Raw genomic sequence first — 21515 nt, 5'->3', positions numbered from 1 at the left:
TAGGAAAAGTGGCAGCGGTGGTGCAAGGGGAGATTTTTACTTACTTTGGTGTTCTTTACTTCGTGATTAGATACGGATGGCCTGCCGTCGCACATAAGTGTCATATATCCCATTTCCACATCTATCAGCCTTTAACTGCAACGCTGTAGCACCATCTGCTATAATGGATGATGTATTTGACGTCCAAATGCTTAAGAAGGCAACACTATGTCTTCATTATCGTCTTAGAACTGACAAAGTCACTTGCACGCATGGTCTATAATATATGCCTTATTTATCAAGTTCTTTTTTTAGAATGTAAACTCATTGGCAGTTTAAGACTTTCCTGTTATTCCTCTGTAGCTAATTAGCGCAAATGTGCGCTCACTAAGGACCCTCTTGAATGCATATTTCTTGGCCCCGCGAGTGAGACCTTGAAGCCAGACAAATAAACAAATGGCACACAGATATGCAAATCTTAATAAGACATTCTGTATTCTTCTCCAGGCAACGATTGTTGGCATGTTACATTCATACATATTGACAATACGAGACAAGCCGAGAATCACCCCTAATCTTGACGAATATATACGTCCGTGGCAATAAATGGTTGGATTTCAGTTGACAAATGCAAATTGGGGCAGGGTGTCTATTGGAAAAGAGGAAACCATATGAGTATAGTAATCCCTCGTATATCGCGGATAATTGGTTCCAAAAACCACCCGCGATAAGTGAAATCCGCGAAGTACGATCACCAACAAGAAGTACTGGACAGGCTAACGAGTTGGGGGAAAGATGCTAATTCGCGAAAACGGACTTCTCAAGGAATGTAAACGAACAATACTACATTGTCCTAAAGGTTAGACACGTTTCCTCAATTTAGAAGTTTTAGACTTTTAAATGTTTTTTTAATTTGGAAAAAAAAATCCACGATGTAGTGAAGCCGCGATAAACGAAACGCGAAGTAGCGAGGGATCACTGTATATCCAATAGGATGTACCCATTTATAAGGTTTGGCATGCATCTTTTTCTACGATAACATTTAAAAGAAATGGTGGTGATCAAAGTCAAAAGAAAGCATGAATGTCTTGAAATCAGGTTGATCCAAAAAGTCTGACTGGTGAAAGAAGAATTAAAAAAATAATAATAAGTGTAGGAACACTTGCCAAGTTATAAGGTTGGGCATGCATCTTTTTCTACAATAACATTTAAAAGAAATGGTGATGATCAAAGTCAAAAGACAGCATGAATGTCTTGGAATCAGGTTTATCCAAAATGTCTGACTGGTGAAAGAAGAATTAAAAAAATAATAATAAAAGAATGTAGGAACACTGTTGCCAAGCTACGCATCCACATCCACATCAGACCTTGCCTAAACACATTCCCTTGGCTGTCATTGACAAGTACAGAATAATTTACTTTAACTGTTCCTGAAAGACACAGGGCTCATTCGGAGGCCTGCAGGAAGAGCTGCCTGCAGTTTTTAGACTCTTCCAGAAGGGTTTTTATTCAGCAAGCATGGCTGCATGCCCCAGATAGCGCCCGTGAGGACAGTACAGCACGCCAAAAAAAAAACCACACACACACAAAACGTTAATTAATGAAACCAAACCGCATTATATTGTAGCGTGCAGTCATGAAATGAAACATGAGCTCACAGGCAAGTAAATATTTGCTCACGCGTTGTTGTCAAGCGGCATTTGGATAAGCGACATCAGTTTTATTGTCATCTGTCGGACAATTAACCTCCTCAAGTCAGCCGTGATCCCCAAGAGGAAAGAAGTCCAGCCAAAAAGAAGCGCCTTGTTCTTTCAAGCTGTCAGCTTTTGAATAACTTGTGTCTTTTGGACCCCCTTTTCTTCAGGCTCGCTCTTATCCCATTGTCAGAGAATGAAGCCAAAGTCAATCCTTTCTACTTTGCACAGCTCTCGTGGGGCTTGAAAGACGATTGAGTGCGTGTCTCCACAACGCCGCCAGAGCTCTTACTCTAGAAACAGCGTGCGGTCAAGTTGGGAGAAAAAAAGTCCTGCAATTGTTTTGGGTTGTGTATTCCAAAAAGCAGGTCAGCAAGCTGTTTGTGGCATATTTGAGTTGAGAAAAGACACCTTAAAAACCTAACCTCAAAATGACACCGGCACAGTCTTCCAATACTTTCTCACAAATTCAGCCTATAAATGGAATTTTAGCCTGAATTCTAAATGCGCACATTGATGTTTATTTGTTTGCTTTTGTGGTGTCCCTCCCGAGCTCGTCACGTTCTCTCGCTGCATGGCTTTCACTGACGCTTCCGAAACAGGTAAATTCAAGGACCATTTTAACAGGGCTTTAACTCGCCTGTGATATTTGTGTGTTATATTTACAGCTCGTATTCAAGTTAAACGCCAGACTATCTAAAGCCTGCTAAGCACCTCCGCAAAGTTGCGCAGTGTAAATCAGCTGCCATCAGCCAAGGACGCCACAGCCTATCAGTGGCAAATTAAAAGTTGTTGCCTCTGTTTTGGACCCACGTCTATATTTTTTCCGCTGCTCTTCGTGACAGCTGCGGGCAGGATGCCAACACGGGCTGGTTTACAAAGCCGTGGAAGGCTGAACGGATATGAGCCGCGGAAAGTATATCATATCAAAGTGTGATTATATACTATTCTATCTGAGCGGATACACCTTGATGTATGAGGCAATTGGGGACAGGCTGTCAGTACAACAGCCTCTGTCCTCGGGCCCTCGGCTTTCAAGGATGCCGAGCCGGTCACATCCAATTTCAACACCCAAATTTGCTTCCGTGTTACTTTGATAAGAACTCCAAATGTCCTCTGAGGTGCAGTGCAGAATAACATGTGCATTGGAGATCCACAACAAGGAGAGGCGGTTATTTTCAGGAAGAGTCAGTTGGAGCGGGAACACTGTCTGAATGTAAAAAGGTAGAAAAACAGTCTCTCTGTCTAGTCAGCAGAGAGTTAGCAGAGCACTATGGATGGCTGTGTCAATACAAGTGACTCTTTGTTTTATTGCCACACCGGCTCGCCATCCATCCATGGCGCGCGGGTTATTGACTTAACATTACGAGCGTTGTATTTGTGCCCCTGAGCACGACTCGGGCTGAAAGCATATTTGTCCATAACGGATCCATGACTGACTATTAATTTTAAATCAACAACAAACCTGAACAACTAACTAAAACTAAAAACGTTGCAACACATCAGCAACAATTCCGACATAAAACGCTGATACACTGACAGTGAAAAGAAACAATCGTCATTATTACAAATATAATCCAAGCCATCATAATTTTAAATTAAAAAAGCCTCCTTTGTCAACTTGCAACTAAGCTAACCTGGAAACAAAGAATAATTTAACTGAAAAGTAGTTGGACTGGCGAAGGTTTCCCCACCAAGACTTACTTTCAAATTGGGAATATATGAAGTGAATCTGAATTTAGAGTCGGTAAAAAAGATTTTGAATCAGGATCCAATTTCAAGTTAGTAAATATGATGTGAATGTGAGGAGACATCCATTACGGCGCCGTGTCAGCAATGCGGTCAGTCACAACAGTCATGTCCAACGGTGAGAGTTACAACTAGATTTGCCCGCCAGTCTAGCCAATGATATATCTAGCAAACCCGGATGCCAGAACATGCCATTAACGTCTGACAGTAGCTCATCCTTACATACCCAACATCCTGTCGACAGGCTCCCACATCACGGTAATGTTACACTTCCCAGATGGCCGAGCCATTGATGAAGTTTACGATTCAGTCCATTCACCATTTTCAAGTCAAACAATAAATGTGTTCTATGCAGCCCAAAAAGTATACGGCACACTGTATTCTCAGTATTGTCGTTTGTGGAACATGACTTGAAAACGGCCCCACAGACCAAAAAGGCCACTTGCTAACTTTCCGAATAGTGAACTGGAAATACGCGGGGAATCAAACCAAGGAAATTAGCTGCCACCATTTTAATCATGCAGAGAACATCAGGAGTTCCAAATGGATTTTTTTACACAAGCATGCAACCTCTCCTGAGGTACACACACATACACCGGGGATGTCTAATACTTTTAAGCAGTTGTGAATAAATTCAGCTAAGCGGAAAAAAGCGTTTGATGTCGAATCCAAAGACAGCATGGAGCTTTGTCGTGATGTCAAGTCTTGTAATAATAAGTGTGCGGGAGGAATTCCATGGAATTAGAAATGTTTTTACATGAACATCATCTCACCGCATCCGTCCGCCCAAATGGGCTTTTCATGAACCTGCAGAGCAAACACCAAAAAAAAACAAAAAGAAAAGAAAGACAGAAAGAAAGTTACATAAGGAGGAAACGACATCGGTCATCAGTGACTCCTGGACAAACTTTTTTTTTTCTGCTTGTTTAAAAATGTGCAGATTAGGCCTCACTCATGTGCAAATGTAAATCATCTGGTAGGGAGATGAAAGGGTTTTCGTTCATTGAGCCCTTCGGTCCGCTTGGCTTCCAATCAGAACCAAAATTGCCCGAGTTCTCCCTGGGAGGATAAGAAGCAGACTCGCGCGGAGCTCCGAAGGGCCCGTGCTGAACTTTCTTCTTCTCATCCCCCCAGATAAAGCGTGTCCTCAGCTACACAGCAATATTGGGAAACTTTACAGAGTCAAAGATAACAAGCCTGTCTTGACTGAATATCTTCTTTTCTCATTCCAACATTCTCCCCAGTGTTTCCTCGTTGGCTAATTTCAGAATGGAATCGCGCTACAAGTTTAGTGGGCTTGAACTGAAAAAGCATTTCCAATACATCTGGGACGCGCAACGTTATCATGACGTGGGAGCCCGTCGACAGGATGCTGGGTATGTAAGGATGACATACTGTCAGACGTTAATGGCATGTTCTGGCATCCATCGTTGCTGGATATATCACTGGCTGACGGGCGGGCAAATCTAGTTGGAACATAAAGAACGTGGTTTCAGATGAGATTTGTTCCAAAAAAAAAAAGGCTGAGGGCTTCAGTAGAAGAGTTGACAATTCGTTTTGTTTCTCTCAGTGCAGCTCGCTTTCACAACATCACATCTTAAAATAAACATCATTAAATATAGCCGTTTTGGACTCTTTTTACAAGCACTGCAAAGAACAGACGTAAACAAAACAAAAGAAATCCCAATTGGAATAAGCGAGCGGCGTATTATCTTTCACATTGCAAAGCGCCAGGGAACGAGTCGATTTTGTCAACTCTTTCTGAAGCGAAGCTCTTGTTAATTTTATGAGTCGATTACATTCAAATGCATCCAAAGTGCTGAAAAAATGACTTCAAGTTGAGAGGAAGGCAGAGAAGGTAAAGAGAAATCATCCTTATGAAAAGTCACTCTAGCCTACCCTTGTAGAGGCATCAATAATAAATGATACTTCCATTGTTGAGTCAAAAGCAGTTTGGACCTTTCACCTGCATCTCACTACCTTACTCACTTTTTTTTAAATTTATCTCTCAGTGCACGTTTTCATTTGGACATAAGATGGTGGCATTGACTGGGTTCTGCGGGCAGTAATCAGGACAACCGCGTAGAAATCGAGCAACCAGGTCACCGTGTGTTGTATCAATTTACCGTTTGCATAACAAGAGCCATTAAAGTACAACTAATTGCATTGAGGCTAAAGCTAATTGGACATTGCTCGTGGGTGTTGGGAAAAATACATCTGTTTACACTTGAAATCTCAAAGAACCAACTATTGTTCAAAAAAAGGATGAACTAAAAAGCAAAACATGAGTGTTTATACAGAACGTGCTGCTTTAGCCTTTAACTGGATCATGTCCTAATTCCACATCAACAAAACATCATCCTATAAACTCCATCCCACAAAAGGCCACCGCCCTCAGAATTGCAAAGCGGCTCCAAAGTGCATTATAAATCCACAGACAAAAGGCAAAAGGCAGCGGACAATTAAGCGCAAGTTGCTTTTAAAAGGTCTGGCGGCCCACACGCCATCATTCAGGCCAGGGACACACGGGGTAGAATTGCGCTCATCGAGCATCGGCCACTCTACAAGTCCACGTTTGCTTAATCGCCAGGATAACAAGGACCAAGCTTTAAAAAAAAAAATAAAAATAGGAAAATGCGATTAAACATTTAGCTGTGGAATTCCATTCTGTCAAGAAAGCTGGTCTTTCAGGTAGCTAGATCCATAAAAAAAAACTTGCACAACCATTGTGAAAGAGCATGCAATGAGCAATTATATCATCGGGTTGGTGAATGCTATGTGACACTCAGAATTCTCTGCAGCTTCAATATTGTATCATAATGGCTGCCTTATTACAATTCAGACATCTTTGTTTTCGCCTATTGTGGTGACTCAAGAGTTGAACGTATTTTCTTCACTGTTTGCCTTTTATGCGCAACCTTCGCCCAACGTCAAGGCAACATCAGAGCATTAACTGCCGCTTCACACTATATTGCGCCCATTGCACCTTCACTCTTTTGTGTCTCATTAAACAAAGCCACGTTAGGACTCAGAAATGTCAGGCTCTTCAATTATGCGATGCAAAGTGCGGCGAATAATTAAAGCTACAATCAGCGGTGTCGTGTCATCTTGCAGGTGGTCGTAAATTAGAAGCTGATTGCAGAGTTTATTTCTGTCATGGCGCCGCGTAATTATTGTCAAGGATGCATGTTAAAGTTCCTCTCGCGCCCTATCTGTAAATGAGACCAAAAAAAAAAAAACCTGGAATGGCTGACAAGCATCAGTACATTGAGATGCACAGCTTGATTTTTAATTACATCAACCGTTTGCACTCATTCTAACACTTAAGCAGGCAAGAACTTGAGCTTGGTACTTAAATGGGAGTTAAAAGATGAACCCAACATGTATCTGTTTAAAAAAAAAAAAAAGACCAACAATTAAATATGCTGTTAATTAATCTCGTATTTTCATAACAGCTGCCATAGCTAGAAGGTACTGTTGGATTGAGTCAATGTTTATTTCATTGCGTGCTTGAGTGCCAGAGAGCACAACAAATGATCTTAAATTTAGACAGACAATTTCATCCCAGCAAAAAACAGTAAATGCATAAAATCGTAACACTTACAAGAATGACCTGATGATGAGTTTTTCCACCAGCTCCCAAACTGTTTGGTGTGCATGAGTGTCGAGCTTTTTCAGGGAATTTGACTGTTACAGCAAAAAAAAAAAAAAAAATCACCAAGTGTTGTACCTGTTAACTTTGCTTAGTTTTAAATGTAACTAATTGACATGACACTTGCTGTCACTTGCACATGCTGGCACATCACTGCGTGTCAGACATAAAACCTCCCTCACTTCCTGTTTCTGCCTTGCACTTCCTGGCCTACCATTACATCATTTCAACTGTAAATTCTTAAAGGTGCATTTGTAGTTCCAAAGTTAGATATCACTGACATGAATTCCTCAAAATCAGTGCACATAACAAACGCATTGTCCTCCATTATTTCGCTTTTGGTCCTGTACAACACGAGGCCAGGGGAGCTTTCAAAATGAGCCTTCTTTCATATGCGTCACTCGGCTGATATGACAGCCTTTCCCGCGACGCTGGCAGAAGGCTAAAATCAAATGAACCAGCGGCGGTCTCTGTCACCTCCCTGAAGACGCCGCTCGCCTCTGCAAGTGCGAGGAGAAGAAAAGGCTTGGACTTTATTCATCGATACCGCCCACCGTGGTAAAGAGCTTCAAATGGGCGAAATTACAGGATCAATAGCGTGATTAGCGGAGACCTTGTAGCTGCAGTCTGTTGTTGGCAATCCTTTGTAGCTTGTACGATCCAAGTAGGCCCAGGAGAGAGAAAATGTTGCTCCTTCCTTCGTGCGTGAGATACATGCAGAGAGACTGTAGGGGTCAATGACCTTTTTAAAAGTGAGTGTGACTTGAATACTGTGAAGGGCTACAAACTTGATACACACTTGCGAAACAAATTAAATTACCTTTAATTGTATGTATTTAATCAACTCAATCACAGCCGTGCTTTTAAATTTGTCATTTGGGATCGACACGTTCGCAGCCACTGACGTCAAGTTTGTTTCTCAACAGGCACGGCAAAGAATCTCGCCCATATTGTATATAGTTGTATATCTGTAAAAAAAAATAAAGGCTCTTTATTCTTGTTTTGTCTCGTTTTATTTTCTGAGAAAAGGCAATTTTTCGAACAAGGCTGGTAGCACCTGGTGACCTCAGCTGCAGAACATTGTCTGAATGCACACATTGTCCTCGTTCACGATAGCGGGGCACTTGAAGCTGTTTTGTTCAGTCTGATATAAACGCCGCGGAGACAGACTACAGAACTGCATATCGTCGTCAACAACAACAACAACAACAACAAGGAACAAAAGCAGATGTGCTCTCCTCAGTTGCCACAAGAGAACCTGTTTAAACTGGACATTACGTTTTGTCCGAGTGCCGGTATAGTTCAACTAAAACAGAATACTTGCCTCAGTGAAAGATCATGGGATATTTTTCCTTGTAAAATGGATTCATGAATTTAACATTACTGGAAGATTTGAGATGAGTGTTCTGAGTTAAGAGTTAGGTTAAGGAACGATGTAAACTCGTTTTTCAAGGCATCACTATGGTGTAAAACCACCTGTCGTTTTGCGCGGTTTACATGAGGTGGACGCGAATAAGGCTTTTTCCCTTTTGGCAACACACCTGCATTTAGAAGTATTTTCCGCTGGTTGAATGTCATCACAGGAGCAAACTGGCGGGCCGCCCCCGGGATGAGAGAGACAATCGATGTTGCCAGTATCTTGGCTCTCCTAATCTTCGTCCCCTGGGCCAGCTTTGCTATCTGTAATAGATCATGGGGGATTAAGGGCTCCCTTCTGGAGACACTTCCCTCTCATCGCTGAAGACCAGCGGGGTGCCGGTCACGCGGAACCGGGGCCGTGCCGACGGGACGGCAAGAGCGGGATATTAGAAAAGGCCACAATGCGGCTCAGGAGTGGTAGAAAAGCTGGAGTAAAAAAAAAAAAAAGAGGGCCAAAGGGACTTTGCGCGATAGGTAAAAGATGGCGCGCGGACGAGCCGCGTGGGAAGCAGGTAGGGGGAGGCAGGAGAGGGAGAGAGGAACCGAGGAGAGGATAAGCACCCGGTCAGCCGGGGGAAAGCCGAGAGCCCATGTAATTTCTGATTTCTCTAATCCTTCTGGCATTTATACTTTCAGCTGACAGATAATGAAAATGAAAAATGAAATGAAAAAGTTCCACTCAACCAACGCTAGCCATGGGATTTTCTTTTTCCGTCTCTTTTGTAATGCCTCGCCGGGACCATGTGCTGGGTCAGCAAAACTCTATAAATAATATAACCTCAGGTAGACGTCTAAAGGTGTAGTGAGATAGCTTCATGGATGTCCACCGATGTAAATGCTGTAGATGAGTAGCGAGAAATGGATAGTTTTTATAACATTCATTAATCAATAAAATAACTTTGTGTTCATAACAGCACTTTACTTTTGCATTGGAAATACAGACGTGCCTAATTCCCAAGAGAACATTCTACCGTGGATAAGATGCAGCCAAATCAAGATTACATGAATTATCAAATGACGTGCAATTATGTAGCCATCAGCTATCATCTGTCCAGATAGTACGACAGTAATTTTAATTAAGGCTGCTGAAACGCAGAAGCTCGACACTCAGCTCAAACTGGCCCCACCTCCTCGTGGTCAAAGGATTGATGACTTTTGCAACACCGAAATAAAACAAGACGACAAAAGAAATGGCCGACTGAGGCCTTGTCTGAGGTCCGTACTTGCACACATTGGGCTGCTAGCGCGTCTGAGCGTTGTTTGTTTGAAGCGACTCCCACAGTCCATTTGGGCTTTGTTTGATAGAGGGATGCTGTAATACATATTTATTATCATCATACCTGGATGCTAATGGGAATAAACCACCTTTGTCAAAGCAACCAGGCAGGGGTAGAGTAAAATGGATTAGCCTGGAGTGTTATTTCCCCCTTTGCTTGCCGTATTTCACTCTGAGCTAAAGCCGGTTGCCTATTATGCATAAAAACGCATATGGTGTCGTATTAGAAAGAAAAAAAAATGGAGGGTTGGAGGGGCGGGCGCAGGGGGCGGGATGCTAAATCCAGAGTTATGAAGCAGGAACAGCGCTTGGCGGCCCACTGCACCAAAACAACTTAATGTCAGCCGCTAATCAAGTTGCAGGTGTTCATGGGAGCAAAAGAACATTTCACACATTTATTCAAATGAGCTGAGAGTCAAGCGCTCAAAATAAGATTACACGGATGGGAATCTAGGAGAGGCCGAAGCCAAGAAACATCCAAGTCAATTTGTGAAAAAAGTTCTTAAATTACCTGCGTGAAGCTGGCCCCCCACCCCACGCAAAATTTAAGTAAAATAGTCTGTTTCGTTTGTGCTTCGTTTGTGCTGGTTTGTGCAGCAAAAATTTTCGTTTGTGCTGCTATGGTTTTTTAGTTATGAACGATTCTTTTATAGGTCATCCAGAGTTCACCCAGCCCCCCATCTGCTCAAAACGAACCCAAAATGGTACCGTTCGTTTGTGCTTCGTTAGTGCTGGTTTGTGCAGCAAAAATTTTCGTTTGTGCTGCTTCCGTTTCGGAGATATTACACATTTATTTTATAGCGATGACGTCACCTAGCCCCCCACTTCGCTCCAAATGGACCCAAAATGGTACCGTTCGTTTGTGCTTCGTTTGTGCAGGTTTGTGCAGCAAAAATTTTCGTTTGTGCTGCTTCCGTTTCGGAGATATTACACATTTATTTTATAGCGATGACGTCACCCAGCCCCCCACCTCGCTCCAAATGGACCCCAAATGGTACCGTTCGTTTGTGCTTCGTTTGTGCAGGTTTGTGCAGCAAATATTTTCGTTTGTGCTGCTATGGTTTTTTAGTTATGAACGATTCTTTTATAGGTCATCCAGAGTTCACCCAGCCCCCCATCTGCTCGAAATGGACCCAAAACGGTACCGTTCGTTTGTGCTTCGTTAGTGCTGGTTTGTGCAGCAAAAATTTTCGTTTGTGCTGCTTCCGTTTCGGAGATATTACACATTTATTTTATAGCGATGACGTCACCTAGCCCCCCACTTCGCTCCAAATGGACCCAAAATGGTACCGTTCGTTTGTGCTTCGTTTGTGCAGGTTTGTGCAGCAAAAAAATTCGTTTGTGCTGCTTCCGTTTCGTAGATATTACACATTTATTTTATAGCGATGACGTCAGGTAGCCCCGCCCCCCTGTTTACTTCCAAATTGACCCAAAATAGTGCCGGTCGTTTGTGTTTCGTTTGTGCTGGTTTGTGCTGCAAAAAGTTTCGTTTGTGATGCTACGGTTTTGCAGATATTACACATTTAATTCATAGCAAAGACGTCACCCAGCCCACGTCACTGTATTTTGTCGCGAATTTCAAGCTCCTGGACTGGAATGCTCCTGATGCAGGACGAATACAAGGTAAACATGTTCTTAGCCTTTTTTTTCTTTTCTTTTTATCTTACAGAAAACTTTCACTGCGGGGAATGGCTTTTAGTACGAGGATATTTCTGTAATTATGTTTGTATCGTGCTCATTGATTAATTTCCTTGTTTTCAATAAGCCTATGTGATCATTTTTTTCAATTACATCTGACATGCAAAAGGTTCACCGCAATCTAAATACCTGATGAGTCTATGTCTGCTCCAAAACATTAATTAATGCAACAATTAATACATGTATGTGAAGTTGATGACAGCCAGAAAAAGAAACTTGAAAACGTGAAAAAATAACTTTCTTTGTCAAAGGGAACATTATCAACATTTTTTTCCAACAATTCAAACAATGCATCACTGCACTGTGTAGAACAGCATGTGGGAAGATCTTAGTATTTACTGATGCTGCTTTCACTCCACTTCCCAGGTCATTATAGATCTCCCAGGCATATGCAGTCCTCCTGCAGTATGCCACATAATGCCCGAGAGAATCCTGGGTCAGTCCTGGTTCAAAGCCAATGACTGCTCTCAAAGTAAAGGTCTTCTCTTTTAGCTCCAGACTGGAGGGAAATTCAAGCAAGGCAACTTCCTTGCAACTGCTGCCAAGGTCAGTGTCAATCCACACAAACTCTCCCAGATTGTAGCTGTGAGTAACATTACCTGAACACAGAGCCTTGCCTGTATTGTTGTCCTGTGTTTTGAATGAAGACGGACAATGGGAAGGATTTTCAATTGGCCTGAGGCAGAGAGAGTCAGGAAGGCTGAGTCCCTCTTCAGCAGCAGTCTGAAGAGAAGCCATGCCACAGGTCTGCAGGACAGCAACGTTTGGACAAACAAGTGAAACTTGCCTTGTTACTTGTTGGCTTAAACTGCAGTACTGTGAGGAGCATTGTTTTATCAAATAAACACTTGGGATATTCCTCATTGCGCTCTCAATTACAGTGGAGATGTGGCATTGTGCATCAATTTGGAGAGCACCAGAGGTCAGGAGGACAGGTTTGAATATTTCCCCCAGCAGTTCTGCCCTCTGTGAGTATACCTGTGGGTTCACACTCTGTGTTGTGATGGTTTTCACCAGGTGGAGGAATTGGTTCCCATGTTCATAGTTCAGAACAGTCTTTTCAAATGAAAAACTTTCACAGAAAGAACAGCATAAGCATTGCAAGACAGAATCAAATGCACAAGTATTGAGCACAAACACTTTTGATGTGCGAAGTTTAACAGGCTGTTGATGGTTCCCGTTTTTCAACAATGGTACCTTGACTTTTTTCCAGCCCACTTGTGTGTCAATATGCAGCCATTCAGGACAAGGAGAGAGATATGAAGTTATCTTTCTTTTTTTCGGTGGGACCGCTAAACCTCTCCAGTTTTCAACTGCACTGTCAGTAGATGCATCTGGCTCCGCTCCAGGATGAGATTTTTCTCCCCTTTTGTTTACTACTTCAGTTTGAGAAGTACTGCAGACATTGTCAGGCTCTCTGACGGTCGTGGCATCACACACATCACTTTTTTGTTTTGCAGAGCAAATCCGCATGTTTCCCTCAATGAAGGAAAGATGACGAGCAACAAACCGGTCCACACGAATGGGTAGGCTTTCATGCTTGAAAAGGCCTTTTTTTATGTTTTTGAACTCTGCTTCAACAGCTGCGGAACTTGCAGTGATGCTGGCGCTTTTGAAGAGAGGGACCATTATTGCTGTCCAGAGTGGCAAGTAACTTCCAAGTCTTGTTATTTGGGGAATAATCTCAGGGAGGAAGTGGATGTTGTCTCTATCCCCATCAGCCATGGCAAGTGACCTGCTCTCCTCACATATTTCTGTCACCCACTCTCGGACATTAGTCTGGATGTGCTGATTTAATGAATCACCTGGTTCTTGTCCCTCAACTTCCTCATCTGAAATGGGGACAAATTCCTCTGCGATTTGCGCTCTCAAGTATTTCTTGCACTTTTCTGATGGGATAGGGGCTCCAGAATTGTCATTACCCTCTGTCTCACTCAGTGCCACAATGGTGATAGCACGAAGAAGTTCTTTTGCATGTTGCAAACATTGTGACTTAAGAAGCTGTGCTATTGACCTAACAAAGAAATCCTTAACACGAGGTCTTTTGTTTTTCAGGCAGTCCCATCGGCAGATCATCTTAATGCAGTGTGCTACATCTACCCTGACAAAACATGGGGGTAGATGTCCAGGTTGATTCCCACGTGAAATGTTAAAGCACTCATTGATGTAGCTCTTCAGATCAGGATGAGGGGTAAAAGCTTTGACTAGAGCTCCAAGAATCGCCAGAGAAAAGTCACTCACTGCTTCTTTAGGAACAGATGCACCTGCATGGATCCATTCCTTCAGCCACTGTGTGATAGCATTAACATCATGCTTCTCTGACAGCATCTGCACGACTGGGACACTGGAGCTGGTATGCCCTGTCATAACACCCTGATACAGGAAGATATGGCCAGACATGCCATTCGGCCTCATCAGTTTTTTAACTATTGAGCCAGTTGCATCAACACATAATATTGGGTGGGATTTCTTTAAGCTCTTGTACACATGCATTTGTGTTTGACTCCAATAGTGACAGAAAAACTTGTCAAGTCCAATGTCTTTGATGCTGTCACTGTGAGGTGCACTGTATTTCAACATCTGCAATGATAAAATTGGATTTTTGTCACCTAATGCCAAATCATTTTTCTCTTGCTTTGCCTTGCGCAGGGTGGCCAAATTTGGCAGGTGGCGTGGCTCAGGGTCTCCGAAGTCCATCGATTTATTTGCCTGTGATGCTCGCCATACATGTGGTTCCATCCTGCCCTCACAAAGTTTTTACTTACATTGGTCGATGGTCACTTCCCAGAAAAAGACACTTTCTGTCACTCACTGTTATTAAATCTTCGGAGATAGTTGTGTATTTGTCGCTTGAAAAAGTTGCACGTCTTTGTTTTTCGCCACCCTGTTGCGATATGTCTTACCGGCCTGCAGAGGTCACTTGGCATGGTAATTAGTTGGATAATACATGTGTAAGAATTAAGGAGTTATCATGATGTCAAGTGAAAAAGAATAAAATACATGACAGGGGGTTAATGAAGATGCATGATTTTAATAATGAAAAATTGCAATGGTACAAACAAATGGTTAATTAACGATCCATGGAGCAAGGATTTGACATCTCTAGAAAATAAATTAGTATTAAATAAATGACAAATTGAATGATTCACTGAACGTCAACAAATTTTTTTGCGGCACAATCGGTACCATTTTTGCAGCACAAACCAGCACAAACGAAACACAAACGAACGGCACTATTTTGGGTCAATTTGGAAGTAAACAGGGGGGCGGGGCTACCTGACGTCATCGCTATAAAATAAATGTGTAATATCTCCGAAACGGAAGCAGCACAAACGAAAATTTTTGCTGCACAAACCTGCACAAACGAAGCACAAACGAACGGTACCATTTTGGGTCCATTTGGAGCGAAGTGGGGGGCTAGGTGACGTCATCGCTATAAAATAAATGTGTAATATCTCCGAAACGGAAGCAGCACAAACGAAAATTTTTGCTGCACAAACCAGCACTAACGAAGCACAAACGAACGGTACCGTTTTGGGTCCATTTTGAGCAGATGGGGGGCTGGGTGAACTCTGGATGACCTATAAAAGAATCGTTCATAACTAAAAAACCATAGCAGCACAAACGAAAATTTTTGCTGCACAAACCTGCACAAACGAAGCACAAACGAACGGTACCATTTTGGGTCCATTTGGAGCGAGGTGGGGGGCTGGGTGACGTCATCGCTATAAAATAAATGTGTAATATCTCCGAAACGGAAGCAGCACAAACGAAAATTTTTGCTGCACAAACCTGCACAAACGAAGCACAAACGAACGGTACCATTTTGGGTCCATTTGGAGGGAAGTGGGGGGCTAGGTGACGTCATCGCTATAAAATAAATGTGTAATATCTCCGAAACGGAAGCAGCACAAACGAAAATTTTTGCTGCACAAACCAGCACTAACGAAGCACAAACGAACGGTACCGTTTTGGGTCCATTTTGAGCAGATGGGGGGCTGGGTGAACTCTGGATGACCTATAAAAGAATCGTTCATAACTAAAAAACCATAGCAGCACAAACGAATTTTTTTGCTGCACAAACCAGCACAAACGAAGCACAAACGAAACAGACTATTTTGCTTAAATATTGCGTGGGGTGGGGGGCCAGCTTCACGCAGGTCTTAAATTTCAGTGTACCGATAGAAATAGGGTCTTGGCTCTGCTGTGAATTATGGGGAAAAAAACGTGTTCGCCCTAAAAATTTCCATAATTTCCTAGATTAATGGCTCAAAGCATACAAACTATGATCCTGACAGAGTTTAATGTCTCTTCAAATTATTTTTACAATATTACCCTTTGAAATAAACAGCCTGCAAATGTCATGAGTTACAAAAATGCACTGGATGATGTCAGCCTAACTTCTTCCGCTAACAAGCCAGGCTAAAGTGAACTCTCCCCCGACAAACAAAAAGTTTGAGGTTGTATCACTTCAACATGCTTCCTTGACATCAATGTATTACTTTCCAATTAGATGTGACTTTGGTGCCATCCTGTGGCCTATCAGGGAATTTCATCAAGAGCACAATGAATAGTGGATAAGATTGATAAAAAGATTGGGCATGAAGGTGGTTAGGTAACTTGTGACATCACAGTTTAGCAAAATTCACAACACCTTACCATTTTGGAAATAGGCAGATGACAAAAGATTACTTTTTTATTTTATTTTGTAGTCGGTGCGTGCTGTCACGCACTCCAGATAAAAATTTCCATCGCATGTGTATTGTTTTTGTCATATGGTGTACTGACTGTGTTTCCACTTTTTCTGAGCGGTGTTTATGTGTTGAACTGCACAACTAGTTGCAGCCCCAGCAATAATACGCATTAAGGCCATCCGACATGATCGACGAGAGCGTCCACCTCGTAGGATATTGCCATTTTTTCCACGCAGGCTCCCTCCGTCCTGCCGTCTCTCGGGCCGCCGCTTAAAAGCTATAAATACTGAAGAGAGTGACACCCCCTTTAACGTTTGCTCAATTTCAACACTTGTCCTGTGACAGCAAATTGTGCTGCCCCCACCATTCCTTCTGCAAATGCCACCATTTTTGCATTCAAGCTGCTTTTTATGACAGGGGCACATCCATCATAGGGTAAAGTGGGAAGAAAAAAAAAGGAAGGAAAAATGCAAGTCAGTGAGTAAGTGTAGTTATTTCAGCATTGTTTATTTTGCTTTGTGATTGGGGACACCATTTATTATAAGCAACATACTGCAGATGTAAAGCATTGCACTAACTCTTGCTGCATGTGAGTTAAATAACCTGGCAAATTAATCCATGCCTAAATTTAGAAATGTCCTCAGCACATCTGCCTCAATACGTCTGAAGTTCTTGGTTCAAATCTCAGGTTGAGGCTTCTTACTATATTGAAGAATTTAAATTGCCCATAGGCATGAATGGCTGGCTGACTTTAGGTGCTCTGTGATTGGTTGGCGATCAGTCATTGGTGCTAATTTTTCGCTCTTCTTTTTTATTTTGAAATTAAACATTGACATTACAGTGACTGATAAAAATCAGTATTTTTTCCCCAAGGTGTCAGCCAACTACCGGTGGTTGTAATTTGATCAACATTGCCATCTTCTGGTTTTTGCACTTCATCGCATGACTGCGCTACACGATTTTAAAATTTGTATATAACGGACATCAAAATTTTGTTTGTTTGTTTATTTTTATTTTTTTACCTCTGTACGATTATGTATTCAAGTCTGAACTCCTTGGAGACGAATTTATTCTCTACTTGTACAGTATTGTATAAATAAAGTTGTTTTTTTATGCCGTTTCACTGCGCATGCGCTTACCTCGCGTTTGGCTGTGACGTTCCAGTACGCCGCCGGTCGTCCATACAAACATGTAACGTCACCGGTTTCATGACGCCACCTCGGCTCAGCTCTCCGACTCATGATGTCCACTTTGGGGGAGACGTTCACGTCGGAGGCGCCCCGGAGAAGACTAGCGTAGCGCGCCAGCGAAGGACGAACCACGGCCGGCCCGTGCTAGCCTAATAGGCTTGCCGTGCTAACTGCGCTGATGGCATCCGTGGGAAATTAATTCTAACGCTTGGCCTCAAAAGTCACCGTGGACAGATATGTCAGTCTGAAGACGAAAAAGCTGGCAACAGTTACATAAAGCGAAGGAAACATGAAGACATCAGGCACCGGCTCGTCACTGATAAATGACGGTAACAACCCTCCACCCATTCGGCGACATTCATTGTGGGCAGCGTTGTTGCTTAGCTTGATTTTTTTAACTCCTAATATTGAAAGTTTTAAGTGAGTACCCGATTGCTAATTGCGCTTGTACGATCAAAGATGTGCATATAATATCAGTATCTTTGATCAGGTGACATGTTAATTCAGTGCCATTGTATGTGACGTCATCATCATGCGCCGGCAAATAAGCAAACGTTTTTGTTTTTATACTTTCCAAAAGCACTTCAAGATGCTACAGGATGACACTCAATTGCTACCTATGTAGGAAAGTAGTACATTAATTCAGGAAGTATGTTGAAGTTGTAAATCTCCACTGAGAGACAATCTTTGTCACTGGAATTTACAGAGACTTTGTCACATGTGTGCCATAGTGGGTGATTGCATACTCTTGTTTTGTCAGACCGGCGGCAGAGAAAGATGGCCGACATCGCCCAGGCCCTGCAGGCGAGTCCGGCCGACGTAGCGGCCCTCAGAAGGATGGCCATCAGCGAGGGCGGCCTGCTGACGGACGAGATGCGCTGTCAGGTGTGGCCGCGACTCCTCAACGTCCCGCCCAATATCTTGGAGCAGGAGCCAGGTAATGTGCATGTCTTCCATAACACGCTCGTTCTTAACGGTGGATCTTTTTGCCACATTTATCGCCCACTCTTTCCACGTAGAAACGGTGGAGCGGGACAACAACAAGGATTACAACCAAGTGCTACTGGACGTTCAACGCTCACTACGGAGGTTCCCTCCTGGTGAGTACCCCAGAACCACAAAGTACTTGGTGATGTTCCCAAAGGTTAACATGGATGATGCTCGCCTACGTGTCCAGGTATGCCGGATGAGCAGCGGGAGGGGCTCCAGGAGGAGCTGATTGACATCATCCTCCGAGTCCTCAAGCGTAATCCTCAATTGCACTACTACCAAGGTTACCACGATATCGTCGTCACCTTCCTCCTGGTTGTGGGCGAGCGCTTGGCAACGGCCCTTGTAGAAAAACTCTCCACGCATCACCTCAGGTAACGTTTTGACATCAGTGTCCCTCTTTGACAAATGTGTGTGTGTGTGTGTGTATGGGTATTATGAAAGTCCCTCTGTATTTTTGTTTCTAAAATTAGAATTTTCTGCTTTGTGATTTTGGCTAGGGACTTCATGGACCCCACCATGGACAACACCAAACACATCCTCAACTACCTAATGCCCATCATCGAGAGGGTCAAGCCCGAGGTGCATGATTTCATGCAACAGTAAGGCAAACTTTCATCCACTCAACCTTTCCCCACTAAATTGACCGAGTGTAATCGAGCGGCTCGGGGATGAAGCGCTGCTTCCACAAGGGAGAGGAAGTCCATACAACGTCTGGTAATGTTAACCAACGTTGTCTTGGCAAAATTGGCTCAGTCGTTATTTATCATTTGTGTTATGTGACAAAGCGGTAACATTAAACAACCAACCCACAGTGGGTGATTTTGTGGTGGTAAAGGACACTCGAGCGACGCATGTCTGTCCTTGCCAGGGCGGAGGTGGGCACCGTCTTTGCTCTCAGCTGGCTGATCACCTGGTTCGGCCACGTCCTGGCAGACTTCCGCCACGTGGTGCGGTTGTACGACTTCTTCCTCGCCTGCCATCCGCTGATGCCCATCTACTTTGCGGCCGTGGTGAGTCGGTTTCGCTGCCGTTACTTCAACGAACGATGCCGGATACTGTATTCAAGGAGAGATTGAAATTTCATAGTGTGATTTAGAGTGACTCCAATTGCACAACCGAACAAGAGCCAAAGCGTCAAGAGTCCCATTTGAAAGGTGACGTGCGCGTGTGCTACAGATAGTCCTGCACCGAGAGGAGGAGGTGCTGGAGTGCGAATGCGACATGGCCATGGTCCATCACCTGCTGTCACAGATTCCTCAGGATCTGCCCTACGAGACCCTCATCAGCCGAGCGGGAGACCTGTTTGTCCAGTTCCCGCCATCCGAACTGGCCAGAGAGGCCGCCTGGCGCGACTGGTAAGTTACCGTCACCCACTGTTTCCCGACGTGGTGTCAGCCTTACAATCAGGTCCAGAAATTGAAGTGCAATCGACTACAAAGGAGTTGCAACAAGCATTAAAAAGGGAACAATTGAATATGATTTGGACCTGAGTGTACACTTTTGTGCAGCAAAAACTGCAGTGACACCACTGGTAAGCTAACAAGGCAGGCTTAAAATTGTAACCTTTTCCCCTTCCCAAGCATGGCGACCACCACGTTTAAAGACTTTGACTTGGCCTCGACGCAGCAGCGGCCTGACTCGGTGCTCTACCACCGCCGGCGGAGGCAACTGCAACAGCAGCAGGAGGAGGTGGCAGAGCGCTCGAAGGTGGCCCGGCCCTCTGTGACGCGCCGCTTTGTCCGCTTGGCGGTGATGGGCCTGACGGTAGCCTTGGGGGCTGCGGCGCTTGCTGTTGTCAACACCGCCCTGGAGTGGGCCCCCAAGCTGGACCTCTTTCCATGAGCCTTGTCTGAAAAAAAAATGAAGGACCTCTTGAAGAACTGCTGCCATCTTGTGGCTCTATAAGGTGTTTCACAAAGAGCACAAAAATGTCTAGTTTTGTTTTGAGGGTTAGTCCCACAGAAAGGATTTTTTTCTGTGGAGCATACAGATATATTTATTAGATTAGTTTGTGAATAGTAAACCACAAATATTTGGGGATTACTGTACAGCACAACTGACAATTTCATACTCGTTATTGGTAGTTACAATGACCTAGTTATTCTAGTAGAAATATATTGTGGCCTTTGCTGCCAATTCGACACGAAGTGTGTATATTTACATTTGTAAGGTATTTGATATCAGGACAAAGACCAAATGAAGAATTGTTAGAGTCCTCGTCTATTCAATAAGTTCTTGTATTAAGCTGTACAGAAATGGCACTTGAGTTATTTCTCCACCGTCCGCCGCTTCTTTACAGCTGCACTTGGCACATTCCTCCAACGAGCAGTAACTAGGTCATTTGCTTTCAGTTTGGTATGGTTAAAAGCTGGGTCAGTTTGAGCTGCCTCAAAGAAGAAAAAGACTGGGTGATGCCTCCTGTTTTGAGACTGATTTTTTTTGTGCAATTTGTTGTGTCAGGTCACAGCCAGTCAACTCCATTCAAATGTTGTAGGTTCTAAAATTGAATAAGCACTTTTTGTCACCACTGCTGGAAGGAGTACGGGTTATTAGCATGCAAGTAAACTCTTGCTCACCTTCACTTATGAACACATCTTTTTTTCAACCCTGTAAGTTCACCTGTACTTGCTGTAGCTTTTTCAAATTGATTTCACACAAAGCTTTATTTTTGACACTGCCAGCCACCTAACTAAAACTATTGTTAATATTTGGGGGAGGAAATATTTGTCATTAGGGTCTTTGCTAAAAAGCTCTGAGGTGTTTGCCATTCATTCATGTTGCACTACATTTTTGTGCGTTTTTTAACCCATATAATTTTATGCAATGTTGTACTGTACCGGAGACTACTAATAAACCATTAAAGTACGCCTATTGAGCATTTTCTTGAGAATTCACAGTTCTCACATGTTCTGTACTTCTTTTTTGGTCCTGGAGGTGGCCGTGTTAACCAAAAATTATCTCACTGCGTTTCACTTACGGTGAATGCGTCGCTCAGGGAAATAAGATTACCTTTCCAAATTTTTCTACAAGTCCTTGCGAACATTTTTATTCTGTTCCACCTTTATTTTACAGGGTTTACAGATTACGCAGAACGCAGATCCTCACAAAGATACATAATCGATTTGTTTTTAGTTATTTTACTTGTACTAATATTTTTATCACATTATTAGT

General features: G+C 43.2%; 1 protein-coding gene and 1 long non-coding RNA gene across 2 annotated transcripts; one reads left to right on the top strand and one right to left on the bottom strand.

Moving 5' to 3' along the window:
- Nucleotides 1-7163: 7163 nt before the first annotated feature.
- Nucleotides 7164-17385, bottom strand: LOC119123096. The gene is made up of 4 exons (XR_005098000.1): nt 17301-17385; nt 8616-8754; nt 7688-7771; nt 7164-7574 (listed from the first exon to the last, which is right to left on the bottom strand). It is a non-coding gene; the product is annotated as an uncharacterized LOC119123096 (long non-coding RNA).
- Nucleotides 17296-21213, top strand: tbc1d20 (TBC1 domain family, member 20). Its single transcript, XM_037251917.1, has 8 exons — nt 17296-17680; nt 18112-18288; nt 18371-18451; nt 18529-18715; nt 18842-18943; nt 19213-19354; nt 19521-19699; nt 19925-21213. The coding sequence occupies exons 1-8, from the start codon at nt 17641-17643 to the stop codon at nt 20184-20186; spliced, it is 1170 nt and encodes a 389-aa protein (XP_037107812.1). The 5' UTR covers nt 17296-17640; the 3' UTR covers nt 20187-21213.
- The last annotated feature ends 302 nt before the right edge of the window (nt 21214-21515 follow it).

This window comes from Syngnathus acus, chromosome 5 (genome assembly GCF_901709675.1).
Source record: "Syngnathus acus chromosome 5, fSynAcu1.2, whole genome shotgun sequence".
Lineage (NCBI taxonomy): Eukaryota > Metazoa > Chordata > Actinopteri > Syngnathiformes > Syngnathidae > Syngnathus > Syngnathus acus.
The sequence above is the reverse complement of the archived record's forward strand: the minus strand, read 5'-3'. Positions and strand labels throughout refer to the sequence as shown.